Genomic DNA, 24,329 nt, shown 5'->3' with positions numbered 1-24,329 from the left:
GGACAACACCACTCAGCAAATCAAGAGAGCTATGTGGCCTGAAGACAACCATCTTGCATAGCCTGGCTAGGCACATCACTCTCCACTGGTCTCCACAAACTCACCTTGATGGGAACTGTAGGACATTTAAGTTCCATCCTTTTGCAGCTAAGAAATTAGATAATCGATAAATGTCAAAAGTGTCCGAACCGATGGAGAGGACAGACACCTCAGGTTTCCCAAAAATGAAGATGCTGTCAATTTTTCTCAACCTTAAAAAGAAAAAGGAGGAAAGAAGTGACCGACCAGGGTTACAAGGGCCAGATATTCTGTCCATCTATCTGGAGCCTTAAAGGAAAAGCTACAGAAGGGAACAGATGACAGCACATCCCTATCAAAAAAATCATGCAACCAGCCCAGGCTGTGTGAACTTGCAAAAGGACTCAGGTCATTAGAGGCCCCTAAAGTCAAGTACACTCAGGAAGAAATGGAAAAGAGGGAGGACAGAGAGGCAAGGGATATCAGAGTAGCAGAGAAGATCAACTTATCAGCTCACGTAGCAACACAAGCACCCCAAAAAGAGCAAGTATAACCCTTCTTTCACCATCTTCAGCAAGTCCTCCCAGATTCCCCCTCAGCCGTGGCTGAGGCAGAAGAAATTCTCAAAGCAAAGTCAGCCAAATAAAGATGCCTGCACCCCTCCTCCCTGTGCCTCTCGGCTATCTGGCACAGGGCAGCAACCTGGGCATAAACAAAGGACCTTCTCCCATAACTGCCCAGTGGATCTCCACCCAGCAGGTAACACGCTATAGCTTCACCAGGGTGGGGGGGAAAAAGTTGCAAGAGAAACAAAAGCAGTTTGGGAGAACGAGTCCAGAACAGGGTCAGAGCGTGATCAAAACACTAAGGCACGCACGTACTCTGATTCGAGGAAACGAGCCGTTTTAATGATCCTCTTCGTAGCCTCAACGTAGCCCGATTCCCCTATGTGCATCAGAGTTGCCCAGCACGCGGCTATGATTCCACCAGGCCTGGAGCCTGCCACGGAGGGGGAGGCGTATATGCCCCCTTGCCAGTCAGGTGCTACGAAGAACTGGTAGCTCCTGTACTTCTTGTCGCTGTACAGCACCACTGAGGAGCCCTTGGGAGCGTAGCCATACTGTAAGGGGCACAGAAAGCATTGAAAAAGCAGCAGGAGGGCACAGGAATACATTCAAGCACTGGCTGCATGCCATCACCAAGATCCCATTTGCTCATACTTTGGTGCATTGCACAAAGCACCTGAATAGGGCAGGCCTTACCCCTGCACTTTAGCACTCCTCCACATAGCAGAGAAGAAATGTCTGAAGGCAGGGATGGCATCGGGAATTGTTCCCCAAAAATGAAAGCATTGGAAGACCTTTCTCTCCACTTCTTACCTTGTGGGTATCAGCAGAAATGCTGGTCACACCTTTTACACGGAAGTCGAAGCGACGCTTTAGAGGGAACCCTGCCTTATCCATGAAAGCAATAAGAAAACCACCCAGGCAGGCGTCAACGTGGAAGGGGATTTTGTACTTCACTGCAAGCTGTGTGAACAAGACATTCTGGTGAGTAACATGCAATCAGGCAAGAAAACAATGTTGTCGGGGCACCCAAACTCCAGGCACCAAAAGGTACTCTGCATTTCACAATTAAATGTTTCCTGGACCCTTTTGGAACATCATGCCACTCTCAAGCTGTTGAGGATAGGAGATCTGGAAGGCCTCACTACTTGTGGGATGCTTTCTCCTGCTTTCCACACATTTGAAGATTGCCAGGAAGAGGAATAACAACATTGCATTTTGGCAGCTTGCTGTATTTGCCAAAGAGATGTGACAACGTGGTCTGAAAGGAACATCTGCAATAAAGTGTAAGGGCATGATCCAACTGAAAAGAAGGTCAGAGGCCTTGGCTGGTTACATACAAAATAAATAACAACTGGAGCACGGACAGAAAAATCAAGATGTGTGTTTGAAAAATAAGATCCCAGCCCTTTGACTTCTACTCTCTCCACGCATTCCTCCAACTTCTGCACCGAGCTTGCTACAACCAATAGGCCCTAAATCAAAGCCTTTTTACCAGGTGGACTATTTCGCTGTTATTTCCGCTCAGATATCAAAGAATACCCTTCTGGTTGGTCTCGCAGTGGGTGCAGCAGAGCTCAAAAGTCACATACACCATACATACCTTCAGTTACAGCAGAAGTTTACGGCACAGACTTGAAAGTTCAGAGACAAAGCATGTGCAAAAGGCTTGCCATTTTGCCTTGCTGTGACACACTGCATGCACCAGCTCAAGTCCAAAATCCAGCCCCACACAAATAGCTTTAAGACAATGCCCAGAGGTACTTCTGGTATTTAAAGCCCACCCTCCCGCAGCCATTACAGAGTGCAAGAAAATAGTCCCATATTCCTCCTAACTTCCAAATTGTGTTGTACATATCCTGCTGTCAGTTAATACCCAATTTAAGGACAGTAATACCCTCCCAACAACACTGCTCCTCCCACCAGATTCGCTGGTTAGTGTCCTGGAACCCCTCTGCTCTTCTCGTACAGAAGGACATGCTGGTTTTATTGCCACAGCACCCCAGAAATCCCAGGGGCACCCTACCTCTGCCACCTCTTCAATCGGGTCCATAATTCCATGGGGGAACTGGGGAGCAGAACAGACCAGCATTGCTGTGTTCTTCGAGATAGCTCTCCTCATTGCCTGAAGATTTAAAGAGAGAAGATGCTCACATTCCACTTACCAAGTGCCACCCTGCCAGAAAAGATAAAAAGTGAAAACATGCAGCGTCTGGTCTTAAAAACCAACACACAAAAGCCTATAGAAAGCAAAGCAATGAGCTACAAGCATCAGCAGACATCAACTGAGTAATTTAACTCATCCACTTGGAAATACTAGAATGCTTTTGTTCGCCCTCATCTGAAATCTGGGGCTGTTTGTGAAATACATAAATTATTTGATTCTAAATGACCCACACAGGAAAAAGGGATGGTTTACATCCAATTACTTCAAACAAAACCTTATCTGCAATGACAGACACTTACTCCTGCCATTGTTCCTTATTTCCAGGAAGCATTCATCCCTCTATCCACTGATTTGCCACCTGGATAGGTAGATTTCTTGCTTATTTGCTGTACAATGCTAATTTCCCACAGAAAGAGTGCTGTGCTGCCTAAAGTAATACCTGAATATCCACTTCCATAGCCTTGGTCAACGGTATGTGAATCAACTTCAGTCCAAAGTAGTGTGCTGCCTTGTCAAACGCTGCGTGAGCACTCACCGGGACCAACCTAGAAAAGTAACAGATTGCATAGGTCAACCCAGGTAGCACCTAAGCCTTACCGTGAACAGGAGGGGAAAGAGCAAAACAATTCAACTTGCAGGTATTTGCATGTGACAGACAGGTCACAAACAGGTCAACTGCATGTTTCAACTAGCCAAAAATCATACAGACCAAAAAAAAGAAAAAAGTTGGGGAAAATGCTGTCTGGGACAGACGAGAGGCTGCGTGCTGTTCTGAACTAAAATGATGGAAACTCAATCTGAACAACCCAGAGAAAACCTATTAAAGTAATTCTATTCCACTGCATGGTCTCCTGTGAACCAGGAACCAGAGCTCCCAAGAAAGTTAATTTCTTGTCATATCGGACAATATCGTACCATCTCCAACCAGTTACCCTCCCTGAGAGGGGCACATGACAATACAAAAGGGAAGGAACAGCATAAATACACCAAATGAAAGCAATATTTGCTGTATCCCATCTCTAATAACAGTGGCTGAACACCCTTAATTAATCATGTTTTCTGAGGCATCGTATCTTTATCGGAGCCTTTAATAGCATGCAAAAATGTTAGAGAGGGAAGAAAAGAACCGCAGGAAATCAGCCGAAGATGAACACCACAGTGTTTCATCTCTCTCTGTGTTTTCCCCCGTAAGCAATTAACCAGAGAAACATTTTTGATGCGCCGTCTAGAAAAAAGAAGCACCTTAGAGAGAGCAAATCCTCTATTAGCAGTGTAATGATCAGTACGATTCCTCATTTCAGCTCCAACCAGCCCCAACTTTGGTCCCAGGCTAAACCCTCTTTGATCTGAATAAATCAAAACCCTTAAACACTTCAAAGGGCCTGACAATCTCTGCTCGAGAGGGGCCCAAAGCGGATATGAGCAGGCTCTGTCTAGAGCAGCATGCAGGTATTGGCAAAAACATCTGCACAGCACAGCTACCACAGCCCCCCAGGATCTGCTTAAAGGTTTCTGTGCTTTCACACTGCTTCTTTCAACCCAGGTTTCTCTCCTTCAGATGCAGATGGACAAGGAGGAGGGGGTAATGAGCTATAAAATGAAGGAATATTGGGGTCTAGCAGCCACCTCCACTCAGAGGAACAGTAAGTCCCACAAGCTCCCAAAGCAAAAACCAAGCCGCGGAAGTATCACTCACATTTCTGGCTGTTTGATACCTCTCTCGTAAGCCAGGTCTCGGTATGCTTTGCAGGCCATCAGAATGCTCTCAGTGCCCCCAGATGTCATCTGTCATGAAGAAAAGAAGCAAACAAGAAAAACAACCGCTTACATGGATGCTGCAGAAGAGAAAAGCAAAAAAGGGATGCTGCCACAGCATCTCTGCCCAGAGATGCTTCAGAGGCAAGAGATGTACAGGAAAGCTCAGGTTTCAAGGGCAGTAGAAGTCACTGAACAGCTCAAGGCAGCTTTCTGACATTCAGCTCGAAAGCGCACATTTAAATAAATGTTGACTCTATTTAAAGGGGCAGAGGGAAAGGGAAAACAAAAAAAAAATCCAACTCAAAAGCTTGACAAGAAGGGACCATACTGCGCAGTCACTAGCTGGCAAACATGACCACACCTCATGAAACTACCAGCACATACTTAGCTCTTGATTACCCAGGGATTGTTTATCTGGATTACAGATTAATTATGCCACATATAAGGAAACAACAAAGTTGAGTCTGTATTAAGTCAACTGAAGTACAGCAGGGTTCATTAGGTCTGGCGCAGTGCCACGCTGAGGCATGGAGCCAGCTCAGCGCTGGCACCACTCCTGAGCTACAAAACCTTCCCAGAACCTGGAACACTGCAGAGTACAGAGCTCTCTCCCACCTTCTCTCTGCAGAGACCAGCCTAGGTCTGGTCAACGCCAGGCCAGAGCTTGTAAGTCTTCAAGGACCCAAGAAATTTTATACCAGAAGGAATTTCTGCATTACCCTCCCCAGCAAGTGCCTCGGTATCCACGCAATCCACTACCCATGCTGTCCCAGCCCTCTTTACCCTCACCATAGGAAAACAAGGGGGTTTGCATCAGGAGGTGGAAGAGAGGAAGCTATACGCACAAGCTGTTTGATTAAGTTTACTATTGCATACTGAAACTCAAGAGCTGTTGCAAGTAAATAAATTAAACTCTTTACAGGAAGAAATTCCTCAAGTGGGAGGACTGTCTCTTGTCAGCCAGCCTTTATGAGTTCTGACATGCAGGGGACAGAAAAGTGTGTGGGCACAAACTTTCCAAAGTAAAACTTCAACCTTGTAAAATGTCAGGTTGGTTTTTCAAGCAGCCTGCAGCACTGACTTACTGCTACACTGGGTGAGCCATAACTCAAGGATGGGGGGCACCTCGGACAGGTATACAGAAGTGCAGGTGAAAGAAAGGAATCAAAACCTACTTATAGTGCTTATGGAGGACTAACTTTGATCCTCAAACCTGCTGAACAAACTGCAACTTCCCCTTTTAACCTCTCCGCCCAAAAAATAAACATAAAAAGGATGCAATCACATTTGCATGCCTTATGACATCTGCTAGTGTGGGTTTTCTTTTGTTTTTTTTTCCCAGCTGACATAGCTGCAAAACCCCAAAATGCAAAGAAGTAGTGTGACTGCATGACAATGACTAATCATTAAGTACAGAGATAAGGAACAAAGTTCACAGACACAAGACAGCCTGCCACATTTGTTCCTAACATGATCCAAGCTAGCAGCAGCTGCTGCCACAGGCAGTGTGGAAGTGACTGTTACACCACAGACAATTTCTGCTTTTTTGGTAGTTTGTAAAGCAACAGCTGTCACAGATAAACCCTAACAGAGCCTCACACTGGATAAAGAAATCGTTGCATTTATTGTGAAGCAAATAGATGGTAGCAGGAACACAATGTCTTAAGCATTTTATGGGCTGTGTCATTCACTTCTCAACCCTTCTTATGAAAAGATCTATGAAGTTGTCAGCTATTACCTTTGGGAAAAAAAAAAACCAAACAGCTGGTATAACATGGATTGCCTTCCCAATGCTGGCTGGGAGAAGAGGAATGGGATTATTGCATACTTGTAACACTGCTTGCAACATTGCTTACAATATTGCAATGATTGTGAAAACTTTGCTAGGGAAGATTTGGAGATCTAGGATCCACATTGCTGAATGCTAGACACTTCATGCCACCAGGCCTGCTCCAGGCAGTCCCTACACCTCTACTCTCATTTAGATAACCTGCTCTTCAAAGAGCAGCTTCTGTTCAGTCTTATTCCCGTTTCAATCTTTCCACCAAAGCACCAACATCTCGCCCTTATATCCAACAAACCTTCCTTCAAAGTCCGGCTTATCACCTGCGTGCAAGCGCTGAGCCACACAGGTTTTTGGGGGAGGTCAGAGTCAATGCTTTTCGGCAGTCGGTCAGATACAGGGTAAGGAACAGCATCCAGGACAGATCCTCCTCCCAGGCCCCAAGGCTGGCATGCAGATGACCACACACACAGCTTGTTCAGGCAGCTGAAAATCCACCCAAAAAGCTGAATTTCAGCCAGATCAGCTTCCTAAATTGGCCCACAGTCAGTACCAACATGAGTGTACGCCACAGAGACGTGCCAAAGCAGCTTGATCTACAGCAGCACCTTTAGCGTGGCGCAGCTACAACAGCAAAACCCCTTTTGGTCCACGCCATTTATACCTGCAGAGGGAGTCTGCTCCTTTGCAGGAGGCTTTGTCAGCTTAGGTGTCAACAGCAAACTCGTTCTGCTATAGCCAGGGCTTGAATCACTGTCACAGGATACAACTTCCCCACTGCCTGCGGCACGCCGGCAGCTAGCCAACACGCAGTGATTCAGCACCCGCCAATGGCTCGCACAAATATTTTTTTCTCTCCTCTAAATGAAAGTCCACAGTCCACTCAAGCAATGCCATGGGGAAAAGGGGCTGGAAATAGGCATTGTTTTAAGCAGCTTTCCAACTCTGCGCTATCTTCAAAAGCCAGCCAAAGTGTGTGGAAAAAGGCAAGCAAACAGACTTCTTTGTTCTTGATTTATTTATTATTTTCCACATGGGAGGGGAAAGGAGAAAGCACAGGGGAAAAAATATCCCTCCTGCTTTCTAAACTCGGTATATTCCCTTCCATTGCTCCCTCCCTCCAAATCATTAAAACAGCAATAAGAGCTACGGTCCCTATTCTAGGATTTCTTTGGCCGTGCCACCTGCATGTCACTGTCAAACTGTCAGACACAAAAGAACCACTTTGGTTCGTGGTCTCTAAAGTTTTGCTTGCATTTTCGCCTTAGGAAACACATCCATTCAGACCCTGGAGACAAAGCTGACCAAAAGTTTCACTGAGCTGAACTACCCCATGAATAAGAAAACAAACTACAATTTATTTCTAAGGTAGCATTAGACTAAAAATACACCACAATCCACTGCACAGTCATAACGTAGTTGCAGACTCACATAAAACCCCTGTAAACTTGCAGGTAGTAAATTCCACTAGTTGTTTCTCTCAAGGTGACCTGCTCATCACTACAGATAAAACCTGACAGATCTGCAGAGTTTAAGCCCCCCCAAGACACATCACTCACATTTCACTGTTAAAGTCCTACTTCCAATGCGCAGCCAGCACTACGACAAAAGTTTGGAAGCCCCAGAATTTGGGAGGAAGAGACAAGATGGTTTCTACAGGAGCCTTAGGTTTGCATCTACTGATTTCGCCTCCTTTCTCCTGTCCTCAGCTGCAGGAAGAAGAATTCATAGAGACAGACATCAAATACCCCCCATGCAATTTTCCCCTGCACTTCAAAGCTGCCCTTTCTTTTTAAAGTTCAAACAACTACTAAAAAAAAAAAAAAAAAAAAAATCATTGAAGCTTGCATAAAAGTGGTGATTTCTCCCTAAATTAGAGGGGAAATCCACAGAGCCAGCACCGCAAAACAAAGAACCTTGTGAACAGGAACACATGCACACATCAGACAAGAACAAACTCCCCCATTCCTCCTCCGTGTGCTGAGCTTAATTAGTCCTCCCAAATCATTGCAAGAATGTGATTAGAATCTCCTGGGAGCCAAAAATCACCAATTCCTGTCTCTTTGCTCTTGCATAACACGATTAAAAGTAAGAACAAAAGTAGTAATTAGTGAGAAATAGGAAGCATCCATCCACTGCTGAAAATGATTACTTTTAAAAACTGCTTAAAAACCTGGAACATCTCTCAGTGCAATTTAAGGCAAAAGGCATGCCTGCACACCCCCCACCACAAGGGCATTGTTAGTGTTTTTATGCCCATGTTTAAGCTAAGGAGAATTACAGCCCCCGTGTCTCAAATAAAGGCAACTGCTTTTAATAATGCAAGCTGCTCATCTGACTTAACATTCAGAAATCTAAAAAGACATGTTTCATTTTAGCATTTATTAAGCACACCAAAAACCTTCAAAGAGGAAGCAGGGGACTGCTCTCCAGAGACCCTGCTTAGGAAGATGTCCACATCACACCGGGCAGGACCGCGCAGGGATCCCCAGGCTGCTGAAGGCTCTGGGAACAACACAAGTGTGTCACTCTGCTGCTTTTCCCACACTGAGCAGCAGAGTATTAGCCCCAAAAAGTGCTGTTTCTGCAACGTGTCGTGGAAATCAGAGCACAAAGGAAGTGAAATTGCCTCACTGAGAAGCACAGACAGAAACTTTTGGTGTTTTCCACATAGCATAGCCACAGATACACTCTCCAGAAACACCAACAAGCTCCATCTGCCTTCAGGGACCATCACCAGGCACCAACAAAATTGGACAAGCAGTCCCAGTTGCTTAAATCACATTAGCAAACCCAGCAGACAGGGACCCGGCAATAAGACACATTGCTTCTTGGAGATGGCAGTGATGAAATTCAGGAAAAAAAACTGTTTTAGTTTACAACACTGCAAAAGTTGAATCAGGTAAACCATAAGCCTTCTCAGTAGAAAAAGCCAGCAGCACCTCCTGAACAGATCAATTTAAAGATAAAGATAACTCACAGCATTGCACCCTCGCTGGTTTAGCCACCTCTGTTTTACAGCCTCACCGGTTGCTGAAGTATAACTGCGGCAGTCTGAGCAACCAGCTACAGCAGGGCCTTCCAGAGACAGAAAGCATAGCATCAGTTTGAAAAAATGCTCTTTTAAAATGACTTTGTAACTGTCGAAGCCTCTAGAAATAATTCTGAAATGCTGATTCTGTTTTGGGGAGGAGAAAATAAGAGAAGTCTTTGAGCCCAACTATTTAAAGAGCATGTGACCTCCATATATTCAGCCACATCTCTCCATCAATGATTAGCAACTCTGGACACTCTTCGCAGTCAGGAAGGGCAACATGGAAGGAAGACAAAAAGTCCACTGGAGAGACTCATTTGGACAAGATAATTACAGGGATGCAATTAATCTTACGTTTCTGGCCAATCAACTTTTCAATCCTCCCTCTCACCCTGCAAATTTGACTGTGCAACCAGCTAGAACGTAACTCCACGGCAGGTTGCACGCTTCCCCATTTGCTTTGTTTCTGCTTTAATCTCAGCTGCAGCTTCGCAGCACAATCCTCAGAACAGAAGGAAAGAAGAAAGGAGCAGAGGGAAAAGCAGAATTCCCCAGAGAGCATCCGTGGAGGTCTCATGGTGGCCATGATCACTGTCTGATTGTTTTGAAGCAGTTTTTTTTACTCATTCTGAACCTCTCCTCTTAGGCAATTCTACTTTTAAATTTCACTGAAAGAGCACACAGGACCAAGGTTGACACTTTTACAACACATGCTTTATGTAACAAAAACTGAACACATGCGTTGCAGGCTTCAGCAAGCAAAGTTCTCCAAGCATACAGTAAGTGTCACAGAGCTATCTGACTTGTATCAATTGACATCTCAACTGCTGATAAAGATGAATTTCAACAGCTTTAGACCTAGCCTCTACCCCACTCCAGGGATAATCTCACCAGTGTTCTCAGCACTGCAAACCAGGAAGGAGATGAGGTGAGGTTAAATGTTTTTTATAAGCAAAGAGGCATGTTCCTTCTCTAAGCTTGAAGGCGGCAGGAGGAATACAGTTCCGAAAAGACAAGCCACAGGGTGCAACCTCCTGCTATCAAAAGCAAATCGCATCTTACACTCCCAGACACTGCACAGCCAAGTTTCATTTTCAATCCAGTTAAGAGTTTGGTCCCAACTACACCTACTATAAGGCTACTCCAGTACTTACTTACTTAACACAGCCAAGCCTCCAACTGTCAGATTAAGACCATTCAAAGCCAGTTCACTTCATAAACTCTTCTGTCAACAGGTTTTTATTGATCTTCAGCCATCGCTGGCCTTCTCCCTCCCTAGCATATTTACAGACAGCAATCACCTCACACCCAGTGTCTGAAAAATCTCATCTGGATTATTCTCAAATGGAACTACTTTCTCTGCAAGTTATTAAGCAGCCTGCTTGTATCACAGCTGCACCTGACCACCATGCTAGGAGGTAAGACCTCACTGTCCCATACACCATGTAAACAGGGAGAGGATTTGGCCTAAGGAATTCAGGATCCTTACCAAAAAGGTAAAGCAAGAGAGGAGAGCACAAAAAAAACCGGCTCATTTTTATAACAGTAATTCATCATGCAAGTTCACAACTTTTGTTCTTTGACCAACTTTGAATCATCAGTTTAAGGACACACACCTGAACTCTTGCTAGGAACTCTATCAAGGCTTTAAAACTGGTTTCCAGCCTAGCACACTGGAAGGCCACATGAGCCTGGGAAGACAGCTTTCCAGCTGGACAGATGACAATACATGCCATGCTTGCTTGATCACCAATACTTCAAGCTGCTTGTTGGTGACCGGTCAGCCAGCCAGCCTTGTCCTCAATCTTAGCATTCTGGCAGGCTCACAGATTTCCAGTTCAGAGATAAAAACTGAGGGGAGCTACTCAAAGTGACACTGCTCTGTTCACCATCCCCCACTGACAACCAGCCAGGGTACGTTACACTGGTTCTCTTTTCCAACTGCCATCAAGCCTGTACCATTTATAAGAGTGTGAAAAAAAGCTGAAGTAAATGGTCTTGTCTGAAGAACTACTTCCCCGAGTTAAACTCTCTCTCATAAAGCTTCACCAAGAGCAGCAATTAGCAACTATATTCTGCACAGCTATGTTGGCATGGCATATACCAGAATGAGCTTGACCTCAGCCAGATAGCAGAAGGTGCATTTACACTTAAATCAAAGTCAGAAATATCCAAAATGTTCATGGGACACTTGAAGACAGGCTACTTACAGCACCACAAGAGTTGGGGCCCCCTTTGAAGAGCGTACAGGCAATCCTCACTACTTCTGCTTCCATCTTCCTCAAACCAGGGAATATATCTGGATGGAGAGGATTACTCCAGGCAAACTCTTCATACACCTTCAGAAAACAAAGACAGAAAGTTAGTCTTGCAGATGAAGCACTGAATTATCAGTGCAGATTTGGGAACTCACCATACACACTGTATACACACAGCATACACACAGCAAATTAGCTGCATTTAGCCATAGTCAATACTGCAGATCTCCTTGGACTCAACTCCTGCTGCAAGTGAATATCACAAGCTGGGAAGCTATGGCTCGGGGGGGAAGGACTTGTTTTTCTAGGGCACTCTGGCCTCTGGAGTGATTCTGTAACATCACAATATTTCTTTTTGTAAAGACAGGTTGAATTGTTTAGCTATTTTTAAAAGAGAACGCAATATGCACTCTATGATTGCTTTACACAAACCAGGCCAAAAAAACTTACTTTGCAGAACTAGTTTTCAAGTTTACTATTAAAGGGGAATTCTGAAGCAGCTAGAAAAGCACAACTGCCCACCCACACTGCAATAAAAGTGGCAGTGGAAACCAGTATTTCATGCTTGTTCTGCAACTGCAGGCTCACAGGATAAGGCTGGAACAGGCCAGTTCCGACCTCCTGCAGTTGAGATCAAAAACCAACTGCAAGGATGTTAAAAGAAATACAGCAGAAAAAACAGCGAATAATCAGCACAGAGAAAATGTTTCCACAACACTCAGTCCAAGCTGAGGCCCCTCTAGAAAGGCTGCTCTGAGCTTTATGTTTCCCCAGAAGTGGCAAAGAAAATGCCAACAAGCAGAAGAAAACACCATTAGCAACCACCGAACAGAGCTCATTACAGCTGTTATAAAAGCTGTTCCCAGGAGCAAGAAGCTTAGATTTCCCTTTCTAGCAAAAAAACTCTGGAGGTAGATATACTTGAAAACAGACCTGTTTGAAAAAAAAAAAAAACAACCTCTTTAGGTTATTTTCCAACTTTCTCAACGGGAAAAATTCCTGAGTAGGTAAACAGACCTAACAAAGACACCACTGAAGCATGCCAATGCTCCATTGTTGTAAGATGTGGACCGCCAAAAAACATTTTACAAACTTTTTTTGCTTAAACCAAGAGGAATTTAGTTTTGCTCAGTGAAGCTGTTGCAGTTCAAAGTCCCACCACTTCCCAGTAACAGAACAGTGAAGGATGCTTTCACTCCAGCCTGCAGCAAAGGCACATCTGTTGGGGGGCTTGCTGAAGCTGATCTATGGCAATTTTATGCCTCCTACTATTCCCTAAATTAGAAGGTCAGTACCAGTTTCCAGTTCACTTGTAACCAGCTTCTTACTTTCTTACTCAAAACATCATCTCATCTGATTGGATCCTAGTTATCTCTATACGTTTTTTTCACAGGGACGGTCACTTGGCCAGCTTTACATTGCCCAAATGTTTTGCTAGTAATTCCCCTTCCACCTACATTTACCCTAGGTTCCGTCTTCATAGTTGGGCAGTCTTAGTTTCAGATCTTCCCTATTTATTTTGAAAGATGCTGGTACAGTGTTGAGGGGTTTCTGGTCACCCTAAAGATGCTAAGGATATCTGCAAAGATGCAAAGTTAGACTGCTTGCATGTTACCTTCACTAGCAGACGGGTGAGTTTCTCTTCACCACTGTACACAGTCCCAGAGACTCTTCCATCCTGCCAACGTACATCTCCTGAAAGAGAAGGAAGAGCACACTGCTTGCAAACACAGCCATTCACAGAAAGCACATAGAAGTGCACAGAGAAGTCCTTCCACCAGTTCTGCAGATGAGGATTCAGCTTTTGAGATTTCAGTGATGAGGAACAAGTATGATTTTTGTGCCACAGAGACAACTGTGTGCGTGACGCTAAGCCTCTGGGATCGTGTATCCCATGAACTTATCAAACTGCAAGTAAATTACTCAAGAGTCAGCACATACACAACATCTAGCTGCAGCAAGCAGTTATATTAATATGTAATCCACTTAATCCCCACTCAGTCTCCCCAAACTGCTGTCCAACCAACTGAACTCTAGAGTGGCTAAAGTTAAAGCCACTTTCAAAGAGCACCCATTACCACTGTAAGCTGAGAAGAGATGGAAAGGCCAAGCTTGTATTGCTAAAACCTACAGTACCGGGTGCCTCAACTAAATTTCACCTAAAATGATATGCCACTGAAGCATTAACAAATGAGAGCAGATGGATGGAACAGCACCAGCAGCACACCCTGTTGAAAAGCGTTTCAACCCACTGCCCAACGTGATGGTACTTAACCAAGTAACTTTCTGCCTCTAAACACCCCAGCAGTGTATTTCCACTTGTTTGGTTATTTGCTCCATCTCCTAACTGTTAACCTCCTTCATAAAACTCAACGGCATCACCTTCACAAGCATATATAAGGTGAATATAGTCACAATCCAACCCTCATTTCCAAGCAACTTTCAAAGGGGCGTGCACATGTGCGAGAAGGAGAGGGCCATACAAAAAGAAAAAAAGAAAGAAGAACCCAGCGAAGGAAGGAAATAATCATTTGAGGGAAAACACAGACAGAAGCTACATAAGCAATACATAAAAGTAGTAAAGAAGGAAGTTGTTACAGGATATTCAACAGCGAAACTCTCTGAATTTGGAGTAGATGCACTGTTCTAGCAGAATATTTGGGCATTTCTCAAATTTGGGATAGGAGCTGGGCATTCATATCTTCTCCTCTGGACAGCAAGTCACCCAAATTTGCTCATTACAAGTAATAGGTACATTAATCAGGGTGGAAATATTTACATGAGTGAGGCAACTCAAATTAAGTTTCAGACACTGCTTATGTGGATGCAAGCCAGGAAAACATCATCATGACTTTGCCTTCCGTAAAGGGCATTTTCAAGGTGCAAACCATTATGACTTCAATTAAGAGAGACAGTCTTGGAAATTCCCTAAAAATCCTGCTTGGAAGTTGGCGGGGGACAGGACAGGGACAGGACGACATGGTTTATTGAGTATTCCCTGGGGTTTCACAGAAAACACATTTCTGGTAAAAGTCAAACATCAAGGAAACTACTCAGAAATGTAATCAAAAATGCATTCAAATAATTTCCTCCGTATTTCTCTTCTCCTCAGCTATCCCATCGTCAGTCTAAAACTCTTGGGGAAGGAACGCAATTTCACTGTAAATACCCCAATTACAGTATTAGAAGTCATGAATACTGATCTTAGTCACTTCCAGAAGGAAAACAGACAAAAATTTGCAAGCAAAGAACATCAGGGAAGAAATATTTAAGATGAAACCATGAGCAGGAGTCATTAGATCTCATTTAAGAGAGTAAGTCTAACGTTAGGTCTATGAAACAGACGCACCTCTGCTGCAGTACAGACTCACATTCATACCTTTTGAGCTGTACTCTTTCATCTTCTCTAGTACTTCAGGCTGGCTCATGCCTTGTTCTGGCAGCGCTTTGATATAATCCTTTTCATCTTTCAGGAAGGATAAACTGGAAGTGACATCATTCAAGGCTTCATCAATCTTCTTTTGAATCTAAAAAGAAAGGAAAACCCTATCAACAATGGCGCTGGCCATATTATAAACAATTGTTGAGTGTATGCATGATTGAACTCACTAGCTACATCCGTACTATTGTGCAGAATAGATAGGAACTGTTTCAGCTCTATGACCAAAAAGCATAGCAGAGTTGACAGCCATGCAGCTCAACTCTTCCTTCCTACCTACCTCTCCCTCCAAAAACAAGCTGCCTAGAATGGTGAACTGGCACGCACTAGTCTCTAAACCGCACTCGGAATTGCCTATGGGAATGCTAGCTGGCACAGCCCAGAACTGTGCCAAGTAACCGCTATGGGTGATTGCAGAGTGGCACTTAGGCCGCTGCTTGGTTGCGTTTCATTTAACAGCACAGACACAACCACCACCAGAACATTCAGACAGAGTACGTTCTTCACTGGGTACAGATGAGCAGTGGGAGCTTTGAGCCCCTTCCTTAATGCTTGAGAAAACAAAGCTCAAGGCAAAAATACTGCATTTTTATCCACCGAATCTGTTTAATTCAGTTTTTAATTTGTGGAAGTCTTCAAATGCATTCCATTTTGAACCTTGTCTCCTCTGCCATCATACACACAGTTCAGAAACTCATGAAAATAGAGAGAAACAATAAAGAAATCTTCACTACAGGCACAGTTGGGAGACTTCTTTCCTCCCACCCACACCTTACATTCAGGAGGCCCAGACTTCTCACAACACATTCCAAAGTAGAGACTCTTCTTCCAGGCAACACAGGTGTTGGGTTATCATCAGCTTTAAAGACTTTTGGAAATTGGAATGCCTCAAAGTCAAGGCCTCCTGTAAGCAACTGATATGTTATCAGGTATCAGCCGACCAAAGAGCAGAAACAGTACACAGATAGGACACACCAGGAGTCCTCTGGCACAGGAGAGCTTAACAGCCCTAGCCCCAAGAAGGTAAGTCTGGACAAAATAGGGATTGTATACAAAGGGCCCGGAAAGTGTCCTTTTCTAATAGGTAGACAACAAATATAAGAAGAGAACAAGTCATTAATTCATTTCATCAAAGGCTCCTCAAGTCAGAAGGTGAAAGCTAGGGCACTTAACGTGACAAAAAATAAAAGGGAGATGCTAGTCCCTTCCAAAGGGCTGGGGGAGAAACTTGAAAACCGCTTCCGTGTCCACTCCAAAAGGAAAAAGTTCCTCTTTGCTATTTTCGTTTGATAAAATCGCCTATAACACACCTGCCCCCCCCCCCCGAATCAATGTGTAAATCTGCCAACGCATCAAGCAGAAAGAAGGGCAATCATCAAGTGTGATACCATCATTTACTAGGTAAAATAAACCAAGCTGTGCACTTCTCGATCATTAAGTCATTAACATGCTAAAACATGCTGACATTTGTAGTTTCAAGTTTTTATGAAAAAAGAAATATCTCCCAAACACTAAAGCTTGTCTCATTTTTATTACACAAACTTCTGATATCTATGTGCTATAATGCTAACTGTTGCTAATAGGTATCTGAGCTCTAAACTAATCATGGACAGTCATCTGATTAAAAAAATTATCTTTCCATGTTGTATAACAAACACCCGGCTATCTCACACTTGCTCAAGAATAAGACATCATTCCAGAAGAACAACTCAAGTTCAATCCTGTCCCCTTCTTCCCTAAATAAAATTATTTTCTTAAAATCTAACAAGGAGGAGATGTTACTGGAAAATTCTGTAACTGTACTTACCAATTCTTTAAAAAAAAGTGGCACCCCCATTTTATGACAGTGATACTCTGACAAAAAGACTAGGTAGAAATTGTAACTTTCATTAAACCAGGTGGCAGCAGAAGACCTTCCAGACCTGTATCCTTGGATCATTATGATCACAGTAACATTACAGCAAAGATGCACAGAACTGTAAGGTCTCAGAGAGCACTATGCAGGCTGAAACAAGGACCCAGGATAACATTAAGAGAAGTTTTCAAATACTTACTATAGCCCCGATAAACGGCATTTTTCTCAGTAGTTTAAAGAACTGTTTTTTAGTTCGGGATGTTAAACCTGAAAGACAAAAGTCAGAAATTAACCTAATGTGATTCAAGAAACAAAAAAAATGGACTCGGAGCACAATACTTCCAATACAGCCCATGACACAGGCTCAGTATTTCTGATCCAGGCTAAAACAACACAGTGAGCAAGGGGACATGGTGAGACAGATTAGCATATCAAAGAGCAAGGTTCGGAAATGGACCAGGCTACCGAAACATCTGGCTTGCAGAACAGCAGCCATCTATAAGGATCAATAATGTGACTCATTTTGTTACTTACATGGAAATTTGCACCCACATGTGGAATTTTACAGAGACAACAGGGACTCTAGGACTCGCTAAACACAAGGTCTCCAGCAAAAAGGGGAAATACTTCTTGAAATTATTTTCTGTGTCTTCAAACCAGAATAGTATCGTAACATGAAAACACTCAGCAATATGAAACAGTCTCCCAGACCAAAGGAGGAAATAGTAGTTCAGCTGTAACATGACAAGGATTCACCCGGTCGGTGTCCGGCCATCCGATATAGGAAATGCGTGATGCAACGGGATGCGACTCAGGGGAAGGGGATGGACAGAGGGAAGGGCAGAAATTCCACCACAGTGCAAATACTGGAATGACAGAAGCCACTGATGACAAACACCGGAAAACTCCCAGGGCAGCTCTAAAGGCAGGAATGAAAGCAGGATGACACAGATGCTTTATAGCCACCAAAAATGCCTACAGGCATTTCAGCTGAGCACCAGCAGAACACTTACACCAAGAAATAACTAAACAAACTTTAAAAATCAACCATTTTAGGACTTTGCAATTTTATCTACATTTTCCCTGCCACTTTATATATATTTTGAAAAGCTACAGAAGGACAGTAATTGCGGTTTGGCACAATCTGTAGCAGATACTCGTTAACACTCTGACAATAACATTTGTGCTGCACATTTCAGTGTACACAGTTTCATTAATAACTTCCACAGTGAGAGAAGACTGCAAGCTCCTGAAAATTTCAGACAATCTTATCAGATCTTATAATAGTTAGTCAATACTTAAAAAAAAATACTGTGCAACAGTACAAATACCAGCCAAGAAGCTAACGTAACCCTGTACTGAGGAAAGGCTTCATACCATTTTGTTCCTTCCACAGACATTCCCACTACTCGCCTACTCCCGTCTTCAAAAAGAAAAAAGGCTGGTTGAGGAACAGAGAGGCACAGCAGTAAACGTCAAGTTAAAAAGTCAGCTATTTTTAACAAACTGCCACTGGAGTGTAACCCTAAGGCCAGTGGGAACCGCAAAGCACCATATTCTCCTCTGAGGGCAAAGTAGTTACCTCTGACCATCACGCAGCCAGAGAAAACTGCAGGTTCACCAAAAGAGATCTCAATGAAGAGCTGTCAACACCAGAAACTGCTCAAAACAGGAAGATGCTCCAGAAAAAAAAAAAAATCCACGCAACAATACCACATGCAATTACCTTGAACATCCTGAGGATGAAACATGCCTCCAACACTGAATCAAAACCACGTCTCCTCCCCCAGCAGGAAGGGAAACAATCAAGAGCAAGAGTTATCCAGGCACTTTTCACCACTGACTAAGTTCACAAGAACCCAGCTCTCATAAATTTCCCCAGGTTTTGAGCAAGAAGAGTGTTGTGACAAGTAAATGGTTTAGCCAAAAGCAAAAGGGAGACGAGAGGAAGTTCCCTCTTCATTCCAGGCTGGCCTACCGCACCCTCTGAAGGAATGGAGGTGTTTCATTGATTGGACAGGCCTTGACCTTAATTTGGAAGAGGGTTGTTTTAATACTAACAGCAGAAGGCCTGTTTTAACAAGTGTTTGGCCTTGTTTCATCCTCTTTCCCTCCACTACTTAGGACCAACTCTGTCCCTTCTCCCTTCCCCCCAAACACAAGAAAATCCCCCATTTCTAATACTTACTCTCAGAGTGGAAGAGGAAGCCATGCAGCCATACACTTATAAGCGTAGAAGAAATCGTCAACCCAACCAGTTGCCAAGGTTCAAGTCCATCGCACTGGGCATTCACAAAGCTTGTTGCTTTCTCCCAATACATCTGGAGGATTTCCTTGTAGGGAATAATGGCATCCTGCACAAAAGAAAGTGAGACTGATATTGAGAGAAGTTCAAATGCACACAAACGGCATCAAAAAGTCTATGAGTCTACTGTCTATTAAAAAGGTGCTTTTCAGTCTGCAGACCCCATGCTTTCCTTAATTCCTGTAAACAGAACACGCAGGAGATAGCTGTCACGCATTTCTAGTCAAGAGCTCCCGATAAAAATACACATCTTGAGAGATTTCAAATATTCAGAGAGAAGGGCCAAGGGCAGACGTGTAAGATGTGTAAACTTCACAGTCCTAAGACTGATCACCAGATCTTACCATGGCCTGAGAGAAGCAATCGTGTTTATCTCAATATTTTTTCCAAGGAATTATTAGGTGGTGAGTGAAGACTGAACTACTACAGTACACCCATCAGAGGAGCCACCATTCATCGCGTACCACCAAAACAGGTCTATTAAGTACCCAGGGCTGGATTTTTAAAGATGTAAGTACTCAGCAACTCCTTAAGTTTAAGATCTAATTAGTACTTTCCATACAAACGGAGGACAGAAGAGACAAACATTGCTGCTGCCAAAAAAAACCCAGAAAAAACTGTGATGCAATAACAATTACAATGTCAAACTAGCAATTACTGTCAGGACAGAGCCCAAGTACCTAATCAGTATCTTCAAAGCGCACTCCCTTCAAGAGTCTCGGAAGAACAGGGTGGGGAAAAATGGACATACACAAGGGAAAAAAGCCATTTTCCCCAAAAACTGGGGTCTTCAGTACAATTCACTGGAAAAAGGTTTCTGGAGATAAGAAGAATCCAGGTAACTACACCTTGTTTGGAGCTATGACCAAAAATAAGTATTTGGGGGGTTTCTTGCATGTTACAGACAAAAGCTTGTGCATTTTACTTTACTTTTTTTAAAGCTTCTTCAGCTGCCCCCAGGGCACTCTTCCCAAGCCCTCTCCCCTTTTAACCTACCATCAAGCCTAGTTTTCCCCAGTTTTGCTGGAGAGTTTTCAGGGGGATCTTCAGCACTACAAAGCTTCACCCTCCAAACAACAGAGAAGGCACACAGGGCCTTTCAAAGGATTTGTAAATAAACCTTGGAAGGAATATATCCTTAATACCTAGGCGGTCATACTCTTTGGTGGGTTTAGAGCGGCTTGCAAAGACTGATATAAATAAACCACTAAATTAAAAGCTGCTAAAACTTCCCTTCTCAGCACCCTTTCCAGATCTCACTTCTGGGTCGAGCCAACAACAGAAACAGCATTTAAGGGTTTTTTAGGTCACATTTAGGGGTAACGTGTCATTTCAATACAACTGGAGAGGCTACAAACAGCCTTAAAAAAGCCAAGTTCTTCCAAATAATCAATGGAAAAAGGCAAGATTCCTTACAAAAACCACTAATAAATATTCATTACTTTGGAAAAGCAGTAAAATGCATATAATGCAAGAAAGTTTAAAAATATTTAAGCAACCCAAACATAAAGGTAAAAAATTCCAGGAAAACAACAGTGTCAGCCCATCGCAGAGGACTAATATCACCCACGTCCCAGCACAGGCCGAAGGACACAGACCGAACAGGGCAAAGCCAGGTCTCGTAAGGAGCAGCACTCAGCTATGAGCAGTCAAATTAGCACCTATCCGCTTAGCAAAGGGCAATTTAAAAATACACCAGCTACTTCAGCCTTGAAAACAAGACAGCCGCATAAACCACTGCAATTAGGCACTGTCGTAGCTAATGCCCAGTCCTCCAATCCAGTCACCACAAAACTGATTTAACCCTAGAATTTAAGGGAAGAGCTACCTTTTTCAACTAACCAGAGGTGGTACTTAAGTTTCGAGTTTGCACAATATTCTCTGAAAAATCCCTGGAAAGGCATGTTGAACCAACAATGACGACTTTGGTTCATTGCCTAGGAGTTAATGCCGGGATATCATCCAGTTTTGGAACTGCACTTAAAGGATGGAAAACAGAGCCACTAATGTGCTGATGTCTCGACAGCTGTTCTCAACTGATGGCAAGAAAATGCTGCAGCATCAAATATAAAGTGGGTTTTGCTTCTTTTCCTGAAGATGTGGGATACTGTAAGCTCTAAGCCCAAAATCAAATGGAACATGACCTTCTAGACAGCAGCCACTTAAGTCAATGGCCAAGCTAAAATAAATGAATCTGGCAAGAGATTGATCTTGCTTTTGGAAAAAGCTCTGGACAGAAGACCCTAGCCAACTGCACATTTGGTTGTCAAATCACACACTCCCCACTGAAACCACTGCATTCGGCACCACATCAGCTCTCCACTGGCATGAGAGGAAAAAATAAGTCAGTTTTTCTAGACGCAACGAATACCAGTGGCATATCTTGCACCCTATCACAGGGATAAGCAAACCCTTGGAAAAGCCCTTCTGTCCTCTCTTTTCCGAGAGCCCACCAACCCAGTGCTCTGGTCTGTAAATTCAGACTGCTCGACTCTGAACTTCAGGTGATCCCAAGCAAAGTGCAGATGGAAGCTCTGCCATGCCTGACACCACAGTAACCCCAGCGTGCTGCTGCACCAAGGTATTTTCTCAGCCAGATTACCAGCAAAAAAAGGCTCAGGTGCATAACAAAGACATCAGGGATGAATGAGCAACATCGCTCTTAGCCTACCGTATATACGAGGCGTTGTGCCTCTGCCTTGACTCACTTTTCCATTACTGAGATGCAAGACAAAATATTTTACCTTAAGTTTACCTCAAGCTAGAAGCATGCACACCAGCACTGCTATATGGTAACTCAATGCTACATCCAAGGTTTGAACAAATAAGAGAAGATTTTCATGATGTTAATTCTAAGCCATTAAGGAATTTCTTTCTCCTTCTGGCTTTAAAAAACAATCTGAGATCACTACACAAAGAATACAGTTTGACAAAGTTTTCTCTGTATTTCTCACTTTCTCCTTCCTCAGTCATTTCATACTTACAAGAGTTTGAAGGATGAGATTGATCAATTTAAATACTAAAAAGAGGGGTTAAAAAAAACCAGTGAAAATTGGCATAGAAGGCGAGTTAGCAATGAAATACAATTTCTCAGCTCCCTGGCTAACTACACACTGTTTTTTAAAGCACCTCTTTGCCCCAAAGTATCCAGCACGATATGAGAGACGTCTACTTTCCGAATTACCAACTTAATCCTAGAGAAACTAGAGGGCATTTAGAAGGTTGCATTCGAATGTACTCCGTTTTTATTACACCCAACAACATGTGATTGCAGCCTTACTGCTGCGGCCCTACACCGCTTCCTTATTTTACAGGGAGGAGGCAGGGGTAATAAATACATTGCCTCCATTCAGCCAAGCCATTTGAATCTCTTCCCCTGCAGCCCTGAAGAAGTTGCTCATAACAGAGTAAAAAACAGGGAGGGTTGTTGGTTTTTTTTTTCCAATCAGCCTCATCCAAAAGAAATGTTTGTCACAAGCAATAAGAAGGGATGCACTTCCAGCTTTGCAGGATTATAGCATCCATTCGCCCCTGCTATTACCGCTCCCCCAGCTGGGCTAAAGACAACAAAAGCTGGCCTGATTTTAAGCCTACCTACAGGACAGAATTTCATGTAAAACAATAACCTGCCTATGCGGGAAGACATAAAAAAAAAAAAAAGGTTTTCCTTCCCATTATAGGAGAGTAGATAAGCTGGTTTTATTTCCTTAACAGAACCTTCCCCCCACAAAAGCTTCACAAGACACAGGATTATTTTAGAAGCCATTTAAAAGCCCAACTTATAAGCACACTAAAAAGCATGGGGGAAAAAATCTCCACCGGAGGATTTGTTTTTAATTCTCAGAGCATTAAGACAGGCCCAGGTATCAGATAAAATACTAATTGCTATCATTAGGACTTGCAGTGTTCATTTGTACCAATATTAATGCACTCGGCAACCCAAGCAGTTTACATATTGAATTTTTAGCTCCACAGATTAGGAATACATCCTTAGTACTTTATTTCTGAAAGCCATTAGCTAGCTGAGCTGGTTCCAGGGATAGCACTTATGCCACTACAAAAGAGGACAAATTAACTGCAGTAATGCTCTTCTGTCCCAGATGATAGAAAAGAAAGAAGCGGGAAAAAATGCCAAAGCTAACGAGAGCAGATTTTGCAGTTTTGCCAGAACAGCATTTCCTCAGTTGCAAGTTTTAGGACTCAAATAAGCCCTTTTTTAAAAAAGAAAGAGAAAGAGAGAAACAGGCAATAAACTGGAGAACCTCACACTTTTGTTGCAAGTGCCTCCTGTTTCTGACATTGTAAAGTGGAAGCACTGTTAAAGTTTACCTGTGGGAAGAGTAGAAAAAAAAAAGGTTTTATCAGCAGAATCTTCCTTCCCCCAGGAGAACATTTAAAGTGGGCCACAGAATAAAAGCAGCTTTTAAAGGCAAGTTTATTTTAAGCAATAGCATAAGTCTTAGGCTCACTGTGCAACTAGGAACTGCTAAGATGAAACCACATCCTCAGCTTTCACCTGAATCCACACATTTTCCCAAACCAGGGACCCTCTGACCACATCCCCATGCCCAAACCTTAACATTTGCGTTCGCCATTTGCCTTTCCTCACTTCAACAGAGCCGATGAACGAGGCGGCGAGTCGCACAACTCAGCACGTAGTAAATCAAGGCAGAGGCAGATTGCTCACAGCAACTGCACGAGCTAGGTCAACTCTGATTAGGGTAATGTGCAGAATACAGGTATTGCCACTGTAATTAAGGCCTGTGCTCCTATGCAACAAGTTTTTCCCAGGAGAAGGCTTCCTGACTGAAAAGAAACTGTGCAAAACCAGAAACGACACAGCAGCTTTGTTTATTTATTCTGCTCCTAAAAAGAAGGAAGACTTCAATTAGCAATGCCTTAGCTAACACCTTGTTGCCAGTACAGGCTCTGGCCACAAAAGCCACGTCTGACCAGCATAACTACGCAGCATAACTGGCCTAGTCACAGTTAAGTACTGGACTTGCAGCCTTCAGCCAGCCAGCTTCCTACCAGAGAGCCAGGGAATGGGATTGAGCAATACCACCTCAGCCTCGGAGGGTGCTAGTCGCTGCATGTGCCTGCAGTGTTTTGATTCGCACCCCGGTAATGAATCTGTTCCTCCGTC

General features: G+C 43.4%; 1 protein-coding gene across 2 annotated transcripts in view; it reads right to left on the bottom strand.

Moving 5' to 3' along the window:
- Nucleotides 1–24,329, bottom strand: part of SGPL1 (sphingosine-1-phosphate lyase 1) — a 47,995-nt gene that overhangs the window by 4,243 nt on the left and 19,423 nt on the right. For both annotated transcript variants that reach the window (XM_087766765.1, XM_087766766.1), the window contains exons 2-12: nucleotides 19,067–19,232; nucleotides 17,078–17,145; nucleotides 14,964–15,111; nucleotides 13,200–13,279; nucleotides 11,537–11,665; nucleotides 4,448–4,536; nucleotides 3,191–3,296; nucleotides 2,611–2,709; nucleotides 1,398–1,547; nucleotides 900–1,138; nucleotides 105–251 (exon numbers count right to left, since the gene is read on the bottom strand). In XM_087766765.1, the coding sequence (XP_087622891.1) occupies nucleotides 105–251; nucleotides 900–1,138; nucleotides 1,398–1,547; nucleotides 2,611–2,709; nucleotides 3,191–3,296; nucleotides 4,448–4,536; nucleotides 11,537–11,665; nucleotides 13,200–13,279; nucleotides 14,964–15,111; nucleotides 17,078–17,145; nucleotides 19,067–19,232 (1,421 nt within the window). The remainder of the gene's footprint in view (nucleotides 1–104; nucleotides 252–899; nucleotides 1,139–1,397; nucleotides 1,548–2,610; nucleotides 2,710–3,190; nucleotides 3,297–4,447; nucleotides 4,537–11,536; nucleotides 11,666–13,199; nucleotides 13,280–14,963; nucleotides 15,112–17,077; nucleotides 17,146–19,066; nucleotides 19,233–24,329) is intronic.

Source organism: Nipponia nippon, unplaced genomic scaffold (genome assembly GCF_047370975.1).
Source record: "Nipponia nippon isolate SJK-2023a ecotype South Korea unplaced genomic scaffold, ASM4737097v1 scaffold_3, whole genome shotgun sequence".
In the NCBI taxonomy this organism is placed as follows: domain Eukaryota; kingdom Metazoa; phylum Chordata; class Aves; order Pelecaniformes; family Threskiornithidae; genus Nipponia; species Nipponia nippon.
The sequence above is the reverse complement of the archived record's forward strand: the minus strand, read 5'-3'. Positions and strand labels throughout refer to the sequence as shown.